The following is a 13052-nucleotide window of genomic DNA, read 5'->3' as shown; positions in this document are numbered from 1 at the left end:
CTAAATGTAGATTCAGTGTAGATGGGTCATGCTGTACATGGGCAGGCATGTGGTATGTAGTGCTGTGTTTTGATAATCTGTTGTGGAAACTATAGTATCAGTCAAAAGTTTGGACACACTCGTATTGGTTTATCTTAGTTTTACCCAACTGTCCCCACATTTTTCGCATAAAAAAACCCAAACACCTACAGTATTATGAGAATTCCCCTTCCTTAGCCCCTAACCTCCTATTATGCTTTAAAAAAAAATACTCTAAAAGACACTCTAAAAGAACTTCTAATCAAATACACGTGAGGAGCCAAAGCAAATTTAGTGCCACAGGTTTGGTTCCTTGCACTAGCTCTGTAAGGCTAGTGTAGCTAACAAGTAAATAGCATTGACGCCCCACCAATTAGCCCCATTGAGCACCACTGCAAGCCTCAAATATCAGATAGACCTGCTTGTGTTCATGCTAACCGGTAGGTGGACGCCCAGTACTTTTGTAGCTATGTTAGCTATATTAGCCATATTAGCCTTACGGCAAGCTTCAAATACCAAACGTTATGGTAATATGGTTATATTTAACGTTATTGTACTATACTATATGACACGGCATTGCAATAAGCTTTTTCCAACCGTTTTTGGGATACTGTCAGTCTCTAAAGAACACCAACCAACTTCAAATTGCATTAATATAAGAAAGCATGAATAGTTCTGTTTGAGAGGGGTGGAGAATATGGTATTTAGGTGTAATTTTGGAAACATAACCCAGATATCAACGTGACATTGATACTTTATTGATTTTAGATCAATGAAAATGATCATTTTGGTTGAGGTAAACATTTTGTTATCAGTACTGTGTTGGATCAATGGTAAAGTATTGATGAACGTTGCTAGTTCTTAAGGTTTGTCAGCAATGACATTGAATACAGTTAAGTTTTTGTTGAAACGTCTAACTGAATATTAATTATTTTAGAGCCTTAGCTAACTAAATTGAGATGCTCTGGCCCTCCAGCCGCCTTACCATTGCAATTTGGTTCTTGTCAAAGTGGTTTAGATTCTTAGCTTGACCACTTTCCCTGCTTTTAACACCTGTTCACTTGCCGCCTAATATTTCTACCCATTGACTGATGAGTGGGACTAATGTTATGGTTGATCTGTGTATGTTTGCCATGTTGGCTGACCATATGAACCATGCCTCGGCTGATCGTCAAGCATAAGCCTTTAGATCTCAAAGCCTTCAACGATATGAAGGATCGACAACCTGCCGAGTGCACTGAAACTTAAGACTGCTACTGTGTCACTGAAAACGTAACTGTGAACACACCTCTAGGTGAGTGTGTGAGTGTGTGTGTGTGCATGTATCTCTCGGCATCGCGTCTCTCTCTACTGGACTCACTGCAGTCGTGGGAGAAGAGGCGGCTGAGGGGGAAGGTGAAGGTGGGGGAGGCCGGGCTGGCGGCCACAGCGGGGGCCGATTTAAGCCCACTGGACACGACGGAGGAGGCGGGGACGTGACACGCCCGCAAATCTGCACCTGGACTGGTCGGCTCATCTGTGGGAGGAGCAAAAGGAGAGGAGAGAAGGAGGAGGAGGAGGAGAAAGGAGGAAAGGAAGGTAAGGAAAGGTAAAGTGGGAGAGAAGAAAGGAAGGAGGAAAAGGACAGAGGGGGAAAGTTAAGAGGAGTAGAGAAAAGGGGAGAGAGCGAAGGTTACAGGTAAAGCCAATAGGGTGTCGCAGGGTTAATCTACATGAGTTCCAACACACATTTATAGATTTCTGTCACAGCAAAACACAGTACTTTTCAAGAGGCATCATAAGCAACACATGGAACGCCTCACAACCTCGTCATAGAGTGAGAAACGAAAGCACACAGGGGAAAAAGAGAGGTACGAAAAAGGCCCCAGTATTGTACAATCAACCCCAAGAAGATGCACAGCTTTCCTCAGTAAGCAAAAGGCCTGGAAGTGGAGAAGATCTTTAAGAAATGATCATTAAAATGTGGAGAAACATCAAGGCAAACATCTTGCACTCCTACCTGAGTCTTCAGCCTCCATGAGAAACGTATTCAATGTGGAAATGAGAGGTGTGAGCTGTCTTTGTATGAGCAAAAGGTTTCAGTTCTTTTCCAAAGGCATAAGTGTGTGTGTGTGTGTGTGTGTGCACGTGTGTCCCAGCTCATGCAGGTACCATGTGTAACTGTACACACCTACGACTTACTTCACATTTCATTGAAATGAACCACTTCATTTTAATACAGTCTACAATGTATGGACAAAAGTATTGGGACATCTGCTCATTCATTCTTTCTTCTGCTCCATTTCTCCACTGCTCAATGCTTGGGGGGGTTTAGACCCCTTTAGCCCATGCCAGGCATTAGGCATTAGGCATGTTGCCAATAAATCCATGATTATCTTCTCCAGAGAGTCCTATTCTATGGATGGTACTTCTCTACAGGGACTAGACAAGCTGTGTCAGCAATGGGTGCAACTTAAAGTAGTTAAATGACTTTTTTTTTAGAAGAGGTCTCCACTTAACTTTTGGACAGTGTGTACAGAGTGTATTTCAGTGTTTTCCACTCTTAAAAACAAAGGTGCTACAAAGGGTTCTTTGAGCAATGCCTTAGAACCATAAAGAAGCTTTCGGTTTTCTAAAGGAGCTGTTTTTGGACCTTTAATGATCCACTTAGAGCCATTTTCTGATATTAGCTTGAGATTAGAGCACTTCCGAAACTCAAGGCATTCTGAATTTCATTAAATATCATCACAACAACTTCATTCCTAATGTTCTACAGCTTTCTCTGTCATTTCAGAAGCAGACTAGATGGGATCTAAACCTTTTTTTCTCAGCCTCCAACAGATGATTGGAAACCTATTTGAGCAGAAGCCTAATAGCCTAATAGCATCATTGTAAAGGCCAAATTTGGTGTACATTCCTAAAAAAAGCCACTGATTCCACACTTTTACATAGTAGTGAAACTAAAAACAACTGGGCCATCTCAAATTTGCTCCCCACACGCAACACAACTGTTTCTGTATGCTGGAGTGACAATGCCCTCATACCTTTGCTAAATGCTTCTGCTTTCAGTTCCTCTCTAAGCTCCGCAGCAGGAAAGCTGAGCTCTCACAGACCACCGGCACTACCAGCACTACCAGATCTCCTGACCAAAGCAACCAGTGCACAGAAATCAGTCATCAGAGTAGCTATTCCAGGCCTGTAGGTGGCAGCAGCACGCTACCTTGCTAAATACAGTGTGAGACGTGTGTCCGAAACTATGCCTCATTCACTGTATAGTGCACTACTGGGGTTTCAAACCAGACAGCAATGTCTACTGAGGTCGGTGGCCAGCTGGGTAGTTCAAGACAAGACCAGACAACTATATTTACCATTTGTGATGGACATAGATGGAATCTGGCTTCTGCTTTTACCCCATCTATCCACAGCGGACAGTGAGCACGAGTGGTGGGCAGCCATTGCCGCAACACACCCAGGGTGAAGGGCCTTGCTGCCTTGCTCAAGCCTCAAGGGCCCAGGTTTTGAACCCACAACCCTGTCATCAATAGCCCAGAGCTCTAACCGCTGAGCCACCACTACCCCACCTGTTCCTTCTCTAACCTCCCACCCTTTCCATCCATCTTTCTTCCCATGTTCCTGTCTCTTCAGTCACTCTCTCATCCGGACAGTGTGTTAACTCTGTGAAGATCCTCAATCCTCTCATACCCTGTTCTGTAGGGGGACAAGAAGCCAGAGCTGAGTGTAATCACTTCCAATTTCTCTCTCCCTGACACACACACACACACATATACTTTGTGTTGCTCTCGAAGCAGGGGCGGAAACATTCCCAATCTGGGATGTAGAATCTGGGCCTGTTTTCCAGCCACTGGCAGAAATAGCTTCACTGTGGGTTTAACAAAGGCGCTTATTACTGCAGGCCGAGCTTTCTCTTGCTCTCTAGTTCTCCCTTTCTCTCTTGCTCTTTCTCATGCACACACACACACACACACATGCAAGCAGGGAGCAAGGAAAAGCTGCATCATTAACATACAGATCACATACTTTAGAACTTGTTCATGACTCCTTATGGTCACACACACATGGTCCTTATGGTCACACACACACACACACACACACATGCACTTCTTACTATGTCCTAACAGACACCTACTGAAGCAGGGTGGGAAGGACAATGGGATTGATGGAGAGCGAGACTGGAGAGGGACGGTGAGACTGGAAGTGCACAAGAACAAAGAGACGTCACAAGTTTGTGAGGGACATCGTTCGCAGGTCCTCCTGTATCTGGGTTTGGTGGAATTTGTATGCATGTGTGTGTGTGAGTGTGTGTGTGTGTATTAAGACCCCCTCCTCTTTCAAGGCATGACACAATGGCACCATTGAGGGTAGAAAGAGCTGAGTGTGCTGATTGTGTCCGGTTATGTGTGTCTGTATGTGTGTCACCCCTCACCCCGAAAACCCCCAGTGCCCAACCCCCCTCTTCCCCTTTCTGCTCCCTTTCCCATCATACCCCATTCCTCTGTGCCATGCTAATGGAGCGTACTGCACACCAAAGTACCATACACCAAATCGCACATACACCACATGGACAAAAGTACTGGGACACCTGCTTATTCAAAAAAGAGTTTATCCTGCTTTTGTTGGAGTCCAGGAAAGACTTTCTACTAGATTATGGAGCATTGCTGAGCGGATTTGATTGCAATCAGCATCAACATCAAGTCAACTCGCTATTGGATGATCACCATTTCACCTTATCCCCAACTCCCCAACTCCCCAACTCATCCCAAAAGTACTGGATGGAGAACCATCCATCATTTCAGAGAACACAGTTCTTCCACTGCTCCACAGCTCAATGCTGGGGGGGCTTTATACCCCTTTCTAGCCCACGCCTGACATTAGGCAGCATGGTGCCAATAGGTTCATGCTTATCTACTCCAAAGAGTCTTATTCTATTGGCAGTACTTCTCTACAGGGACAAGACAAGCTGTGTGTGTATGTGTGCATTTGCACATCTGTATCAGCCATGGGTGCAACTTAAAGTACCTGAATGCACTGAATCAAAGGGGTGTCCACAAACATATGGATGCATAGTGTAAGACCCTAGTGATCTTCTGATGATGGGGACACTGCTCATTTGAGTTCATGCTAGCTTAGCATGGCTTGGGTGGAATAACAGTAATACCATGTACCGGTATTTAAAAATGCTGATGGCATCTCAAAATTAGTCCATTCACTCGTCTTTGTGCTCTCAGATATGAGGCCTTATCCCCTAATTGTGTGTGATTTGAGCCTCAGTTAGCTGGGATAAGATCTATGGTGTTTAGCCTGCTGGCCAGCTAACTTATCTAAGCCTAGGTAGCCGGCTATGAGTCCAAACACGGCAGAACCGGTCTCTCGTTTCAGCTTTCTGTTCCTCCCAACATCAGTCGCTCAACTTCGCTCTCAGACGCTAGACAGCAGTTACTCAACAGACAGACGTCTGATACTCGGTGGAGCTGTAGCTGAGCTAGTTCAGCAAAGGATACAGATCCAAAACCACAGGGAACAAACTGTAACTTCAGCTTTCTGTCATTTTAACAGCTGTCGCTCCATCATTAGTCACCAGTTGCTCGAGTCCTTCTCGGGTTTATAAGTGAGGTTTCAGTCAGACAGGCTTGAATTAGTTCTGTGGTGAGCAGGCGGTCATCCTGCTAACTGAGTTAATGCTAACCAGCTCATCTCTCCTGATTCAGAGCAGTTAAATATTTATAAATATCAGACAGTTTAACATTTATTGAATGATTGATTTAACTGATTAAACTGTGGAGTGTTCACTTTGTCACCCTGTGAGAAACACAACCCCCTTCCCCCATATATACCATATACACCACAGTATTATCCTGAGGTGGAAGTGGAGAGTGGAAGTGGAGGCCGCTGAACCCTACTCAGCATAATGGACATCTACTACAGAAATGACTGACGCTATCCTCCCTAAACATACACTGGGTAATCTCCATCCTACTGTCAAAGATGAGGCGGGATACTATCCTCCAGCGGATACTACTGATCTGCCCTGATCCACCTAAACCGCTGCTCAGCCTTCTGTGCTATGCTCTGCTCCAGCTGGTAGAACCCAAAAAAATGTGGGCACCAGAAAAAAAAATCTGTCTACTCAGGGAATATTTCCATGATTACATATTCAGCTGAAATACAGACAACTGGTGATACTTTAGACTGGTTTGGTGGGCCTGGTGGACCATGATGCTAGAACGTGTTAAGAGGAACTTAGGATTTATGCTAAACAGACTGATGAAGAGAAATCCACGCTCCACTGAATACTGGGTTCAGTATTTGCAAACCACTGGAGAGGAAAGCACTGGTTCAAATTATGTGAGTATTTCCAGTGGTGGCACTGAGGTCAAACACACACACACACACACACAGATGCGCTCATCCGTGTCCTCTCAGAAGATCTGGAGGCCTCTGACGGAGATTTAAAAGACAACAGACAAGCAGAACAGCATCCAAACACATAGTTGCTCAACTGCCCACATATCAGATTAGTTTGTGTGTGTGTGTGTTCTCTGCTGCTTCATTCTCAGTGCCCTAGCACTAACATGCCCCAGCTTGTGAACATGAATGCTTGTGAATGTCTCTATGATATCTATATGTCCCTCTGTGTCTCTGCTGTTCCGCCTCCAGCTCCCGATCATCTACTCTAAAGCCCCCATATCCGACCTTTGTCTTGCACTTTATTGATTTCCGGTCAACTCGTGCCAGTTTCATGGGCTCATATCCCAAAAGTCATCCCCATACATGTTAAGTTAACCATTGTCTAACCTCTATATATCTCTAAGAATCCAACGGCCTGTTTTTTTATGTGTTACTGTTCCTTTAAGATGAATGTATGCAAATGAACTGATGTTCTGATTGGCTGCTTTGTATTGTACTTTATTCAAACAGCAGTCTGGGCTGAAACTGGTCCGAATATCTTTAAACTGAATAGGCGTGGCTAACCTGTTAGGCTAAATAAGGGTGTCTACATGGTATGGACAAAAGTATTGGGACAGCTGCTCATTCATTGTTTTTCCCAAACTAAAGGGTATTAAAATTAACTAAAGGGTTTCTCTGCTGTCCAGGGAAGGGTCTTTAACTAGATTCTTGAGAAACGCTGTGAGGATTTGATTGCATTCAGCGTCAACAAAAGCGTTTGTGAGGTCAAGATGTTGGATGATCTCCACTGCAGCTCATCCCCAACTCCCCAACTCATCGCATGGACTGTGTGAATACTATATTTTGAAGAACACACATTTACATACTAAATCAAGCTCTTCTATTTCAACACGGCTAGCGAACTGTGCTAAGCACGATGCAGTGCAGGTGTGCATGCTAGCAACTGCTTCAGGGCACGGTGGGTTTTGGTGCATGTTCACATGCGCTGGGTGTGTAACGTCTAACGCAAAGGAAAGCAGGTTATACCTCCAGATGCAAGGCTTAGGCTCCTCTTTGCTTGCGTAATTACAGTAAGCAGTTAGCAACACCTTCCGAGTGAACCACAGGAGGGGGAAGGTAAACACAGATTAGATATTTTCACATCAAGACACAATAAGTACCAGTTCAGCTCGACCGCATCACAGCGAATTCCTGGCAGCCTGATTAGTCAACTGCTTATCTGCTCAGATCATGAACATTCACAGCATTGTTGAGTTCGGAAATGGAGGGGAAGGGTTTTCTGAACCTGACGCTGCGTGTGTGTGATGGCGCGTGTCTATCTGCTGCCTTTATTGCTTTTGATTAGGATGTTTTGCCTTTTCTCAGACATTTAATTTCCAGATCTCCTCCTGCTCTCGCACTCCTCCTCAGTAGCAGGCATGCTGGGACACGATCACTGCAAGCTAGAGGCTAGAGCAAACACACACACACACACACACACACAGGTTGTGTACCATTCTTTTGGGATGCCTACACTGATTGGTGGAATGAAGTAACCCTTAGACAAAGTTATCACTTGTGTTTTGCTATACGTATGGTTGGAATGTAAATCTGCGTTCCATTTACCTCGGAAGCCGGATTTCGGCGCTGGGAATGATGTCACTGTCCCTTTAAGACAAATGTATGTAAATGAACTGATGTTCTGATTGGCTGTTCTGTATTGCACTCCATTCAAACAGTAGTCTGGTCTGAAACTGGTCTAAATATCCTCACACTGAATTGGTGTATCTACACTGTATGGACAAAAGTATTGGGACACCTGCTCGTGAATAGGAGCAGTCGTGAGGTCGGGACCCCACCTCACCCCGAAGGTCACAACTCATCCCAAAGCAGTTCCACTGCTCCACAGTTCAATGCTCCACAGTTTATACCCCTCTTGCAGCTTAATTTCCATGTATGAACTGTATGAACACTATATTTTACAAAAACATGGCTAGCAAACTGTGCTAAGCATGATGCTATGAAGGTGTGTGTGCTAGCTGAAGCAGTTGCTAGCAAGCACTGCTTCAGGGCACGGTGGGTTTTGGTGGGTTTTGATAATGCGGCGTTCCATTTAGCTTCGGAAGTTGGATTTCGGAGCTGGAAATGATCAGCTGTCACACCCGAGTTGACTGCGTTCCAGTTAAACATCCTGATAATTGTACACTATTTCAAAACACTTACAGGTAGCTAAAGAAATCGGAGCTTGCCACAACTGGTTTGACACCCTTTAACAGTGTTTTATGGCAAATCTAACCAAAATATGTCTATAGGATCATAGGAACACGTCTACAGATACAGTACTGTGCACATGAATGATGTAATGAGGCACAAACAGATAGAAGTGCGAATAAACTGTATAACTGTAGTGTGGTTGGTGTGCCGCAACAAAGTAACACCACTACCGGCCAGTGAGCTACCACACCATGTAGGGAAACTGGGGTTTTAATTCCCGGTTTGGGTGACTATTCTGCACTACACCAATATGAGTCCATGGGCAAGACTCCTAACACTACATTGGCCCAAACGTTGTAATACGAGTAACATTGTAAGTCGCTCAGGATAAGAGCATCAGCTAAATGCCGTACATTTATAACACTACTACAGCTTTTACTACTGTTGATATGTGGCCATCTTGGATTTTGAAGTCCCTGTACTTTATTTTCAGGTAAAGAGGAGGCAGAGTGGGGTGGTCTGCCCTCATTACGGGATTGCTTGTTTATTTTTCTATTATATTTTTTTATTATTTTTGATATTCCCAGGGAATCAAACCGTTGTTTCTAAGGGTTAACTATTAGCAAATATCTTCAACAGGTTTCACGGGTTTCTCACAAGCTGCCAGCGATCCTGTCTTCTTCTAGTTCCGTAATACAGAATCAGGACGTACCAGTTATGTTCATTTCAGTTGATGATAAAGGTAATGATGAGGTATGCGGGCAGTTATGGTTACCATGTTGAAGTACTCAGATGGAGTTCCTGCTGAGTCTGATTCCGTCACAGACGTTTAATTCCTTCTGCATCAGTGCGGGAGACCCCGCTGTTACCCAACACAAGCAAATGCAAACATACAACGCACACACACACACACACACTCATACAGGTGCACCAGACAGAGGAAATGAACAGCCAGGCCGGTGGGGTTGTGAGCTCTTATGACACAGTCATCATTCTCCAGCATTCCCCTCAGTCTATTTTGAAAGTGTCTGGCCACTTCATCAACTTTTCCTGAAACCACACACCAAAGAAATGTACACTCTTGCATGTGTGTATTACAGTGAGTCGTACTGCACAACCGTAGCTGAGAAGTATCAGTGACTTCCCTCCAAACTCCAAAAAGCACAAAAATCCACTCAGACATAGAATAGAAACATAAGCTGCTGCCTGGAAGAGAACTGATGATCTGAAGAAGTGACACAGAAGAGCAGATATACAATAACAGAAATACACGGACAGAAATGGCGCGGTGTTCATGGAGAACAAACGTGGCTATTAGAACAAAACCTCATAATCCTGAAATGGTCAATTTCAAGGGAAAAAAGAGTCTTTGCCTCTAAAAGAATGCTCTTATTTGGGAAAGTCTTTGGAAAATCACGGAAATAAACTATTAAACCGAACTGGTTCAAGATTTCTGACAACAACAAACATGGCGACAGTGGAGGAGGCGTGATAATGAAATTGAGAAAGAGGCAGCGGTGTAAACGGCTGTAAACGGTGGGAAAAAAAGTTTTTAAATTATTTTCTACCAGAGTTTGGTTGCCGTGTCATATTTGAATTATTGACTACACTGTTCCAACAATTTCCAGTGGTACTTCTTCATTCTGTCCGTATCCATCAGCTTTCAAAGAAACTTGCACAAATACAGATGAAATAAATGCAGAGTACAGACAGAATATATATCCATATTTAATATCGAGCATAAATTAGCCTTAACACTGCAGCAGACGTGGGAGCAAACAAAGAGTTTGAGAACTGAGAAGCCTAATCCTTATTAAATTAAATAATAAAAAGTAATGATAATATTAAACATAGTATATTATCGTTTTTCTTGGTCATAGAAATGGAATTAATTCAGTAAGAAATTAAAATTCCCCACAAACTCCACTGTCTAAAGCCATGATGCTATCTTTCCTGAGTCAATTAATGTACAATATTTTATAAAATTGACTGTAAATTAGTTTTTAACTTAACACAAAGAGCTATTATCACAGTAACTTGGCTATCAGTATTCCTGAATTCTGTCTCCATCATGAAATCCAAAAACATCAGGATTATGAGGTTTTAATATGACAGCAACGCAAAGCAAAAACTGAAAGAAATGGAGGATGACTTGAGAAAAAGGAAGCGCAGCAGGTGAGGAAGAAAAGAAGCTCACCAATGAAGGGGATAGAAGCCAGCGAGTCATCCTCCACAGACAGCGGTGCTAGATTACCATTGGCACGCCGTTGGGAGATGGTACTTTCAGCCTTGGGCTGGGCTTCCGTGGGGTCAGACGTGAAGAGGAGAGGGTCACCGTCTTCTATAGCCATGGCATAATGTGGATGCCGGTTTGCGTTGCCGCCTCTTCGCCCCACTGGTGGCTTCTGCCGCATCACCACCTCCTGTACCTGTGTTTGAACCTCTTTCATTTCCCCAGCCCCTCTTTCATGGTTGGTCGGCCGGTGAGTTCTGTCCTGTCCTTCAGAGGCCGTGGGTGTGGCAGAGCTGGTAGGTGGGGCAGGGGATGGAGCAGGAGGAGGAGCTACACCCTCTGGTGGGCTGGTCTTGGGTGTGGGCGCCCAGCTGAGGTGCGGGCCTGTGTAGGATGGGTCCCGGAAGGAGTGAGCCTGCTGCAGGATGCGTCCTGTCTTGCGGTTGAAAGAAGGGCTGTAGCTGCGGTAGCCCATGGACATGGGCTGCTCATCCAGGCTCTGGCAGGATGGCAGGCGGCGGGTCTGAGGCATGGCCTGCTGTGGCTGAGGGGCCTGCGAGGAGTGCTGGGGTGAGTATGTAAAGTTTTGATGCTGAGGTGTGTGCTGGGAAACATGGGGTTTAGTCCGTTTCTGCTCGTGTTGGGGTGCCTGCGCATGGTGGACACTTGGGGGTGTTTGTGCTGGGCTGTAGTGAGTGCCCTGCCTCTGGTAGGCCTCAGCCCTGGACTGGGATTGCTGGCCGACCCAGGGTGGCCTCTCTTGGCATGGGGCGAGCATAATGGATGCTCGGTCCAGAGCCTCTAGTGAGCGCCCCGAATATCCGTACCTTGTCTGGAGCAGGTTTTCAGATCTGCAGTTAAAAGCCGAAATGGGGGGGATCTCAGGCTGCCAGTGGCCATGGGCTGCAGGCCCTAGCTGCTGCATGTGAAGCAACGTGTCCTGAGAGACGCTATGTGGGAAATCGACCCTCTGGGCTCGTCTTGTCCGGCTCAGCTCCCCAAGACGGTCCTGCGAGAAGCTGCGGTGCCGAGGGTGCAGTGAGCGGACGCTAGGGCGTTCCCGTTCCCGCTCGCCGACCTGGCTATAGTACCAGTTGCTAAGAGCTTGTTGGGTGCGTTCATTGCGGCTAGACGGGGGCGCAGGCGTGGGCTGGGGCGGGCTTCCCCATCCTGGTGCAGCACCAATGCCTTGGTTGCCATAGTGGTGCAGCGGGCTTGCTAATGCCCCCCCTGAGGAAGAAGAAGAGGAGTATGAGCGTCCCCTCATTTGTCCCATCGCCTGCTGCCCCCTCTCGGTCATCCCGTACCGAATCTCTTCAGTGCGATGCGCAGGGCTACTGTGGCCCACGCCCCCTGGGTCACAGGCACGCCCTTCCGCTGCCCAGACAGTAGCAGGGTAAGGGACGGTGATCCGGTTGTCGAGTGGTGGGGAAGGGCCAGAGGACGATGAGCCGGGCCAGCGGCTCCAGTTGTCCAGTTGGTTCTGCCCCATTTGGGCTTGAGAAGGGGCGGGGCAGGAGGTGTGACTTGGAGGAGGCTGGGATTTAGAACGTGGGGGGTAGCAAAGAGGAGGTGGCGGTGGGAGATTCTGGGCCCCTCCTTTAAACGGCTCGTTCCCTCTCAGGTAGGCATCTTGGGAGTACGCCTGCGTTGGAGAAGAAAGAAAAGGGATCAAGAAACAGGGAATGTGCGGTCATTCCAAAGTTGGGAATTCTAATGTAACAGTAATTTTATTCAATATTAGCATTTTATGATCTTAAATCTCATCAGATACTGGTACTCCCAAGAATTTGGTGGCATGGCTACCCAGCTCAGCGATGATGAATGTAATTGAATGTGACCATATGATGCAGACCACACTTGCCCACACTATTAACACTGGTAGCACTGTCAACTCCACTACACTACAGCAGCAACACAGTGAGCTCCTCCTCATGCTCCATGAGTCTAGAAAGCAGCAAACCTCCTCCTTACTTCCACAGCCTCCTCAGATATGCAGCTAATGTTCCTAGCACATAAACCCACTTTAACAACATCATCACAAGAGACAGATAACAGCAGATGCTTTATTGCAGGGCTGCAACTACTCCAACCACCATAACTGTCAATACAGTACACACACAACCGGAAAAAAGGGCCTAAAGCAAAACGTCCAAGTGCACAGAAGCATAAAATTAAAGCATGTGAGAACAGAACTACATAA

The 13052-nt window shown here is 45.8% G+C and overlaps 1 protein-coding gene across 4 annotated transcripts in view; it reads right to left on the bottom strand.

Annotated features, from left to right (window-relative positions):
• Positions 1-13052, bottom strand: part of arhgap23a (Rho GTPase activating protein 23a) — a 102512-nt gene that overhangs the window by 18649 nt on the left and 70811 nt on the right. For 2 of the 4 annotated variants that reach the window (XM_072692987.1, XM_072692984.1), the window contains exons 7-8: positions 10814-12494; positions 1379-1534 (exon numbers count right to left, since the gene is read on the bottom strand). In XM_072692987.1, coding sequence (XP_072549088.1) covers positions 1379-1534; positions 10814-12494 — 1837 coding nt within the window. The remainder of the gene's footprint in view (positions 1-1378; positions 1535-10813; positions 12495-13052) is intronic. The other 2 variants (XM_072692985.1, XM_072692986.1) reach the window with 2 other exon arrangements.

The sequence above is a fragment of the Salminus brasiliensis genome, chromosome 12 (assembly GCF_030463535.1).
Source record: "Salminus brasiliensis chromosome 12, fSalBra1.hap2, whole genome shotgun sequence".
NCBI lineage: Eukaryota > Metazoa > Chordata > Actinopteri > Characiformes > Bryconidae > Salminus > Salminus brasiliensis.
Note: the sequence above shows the minus strand (reverse complement) of the source record. Positions and strands in the feature narration are given on the sequence as shown.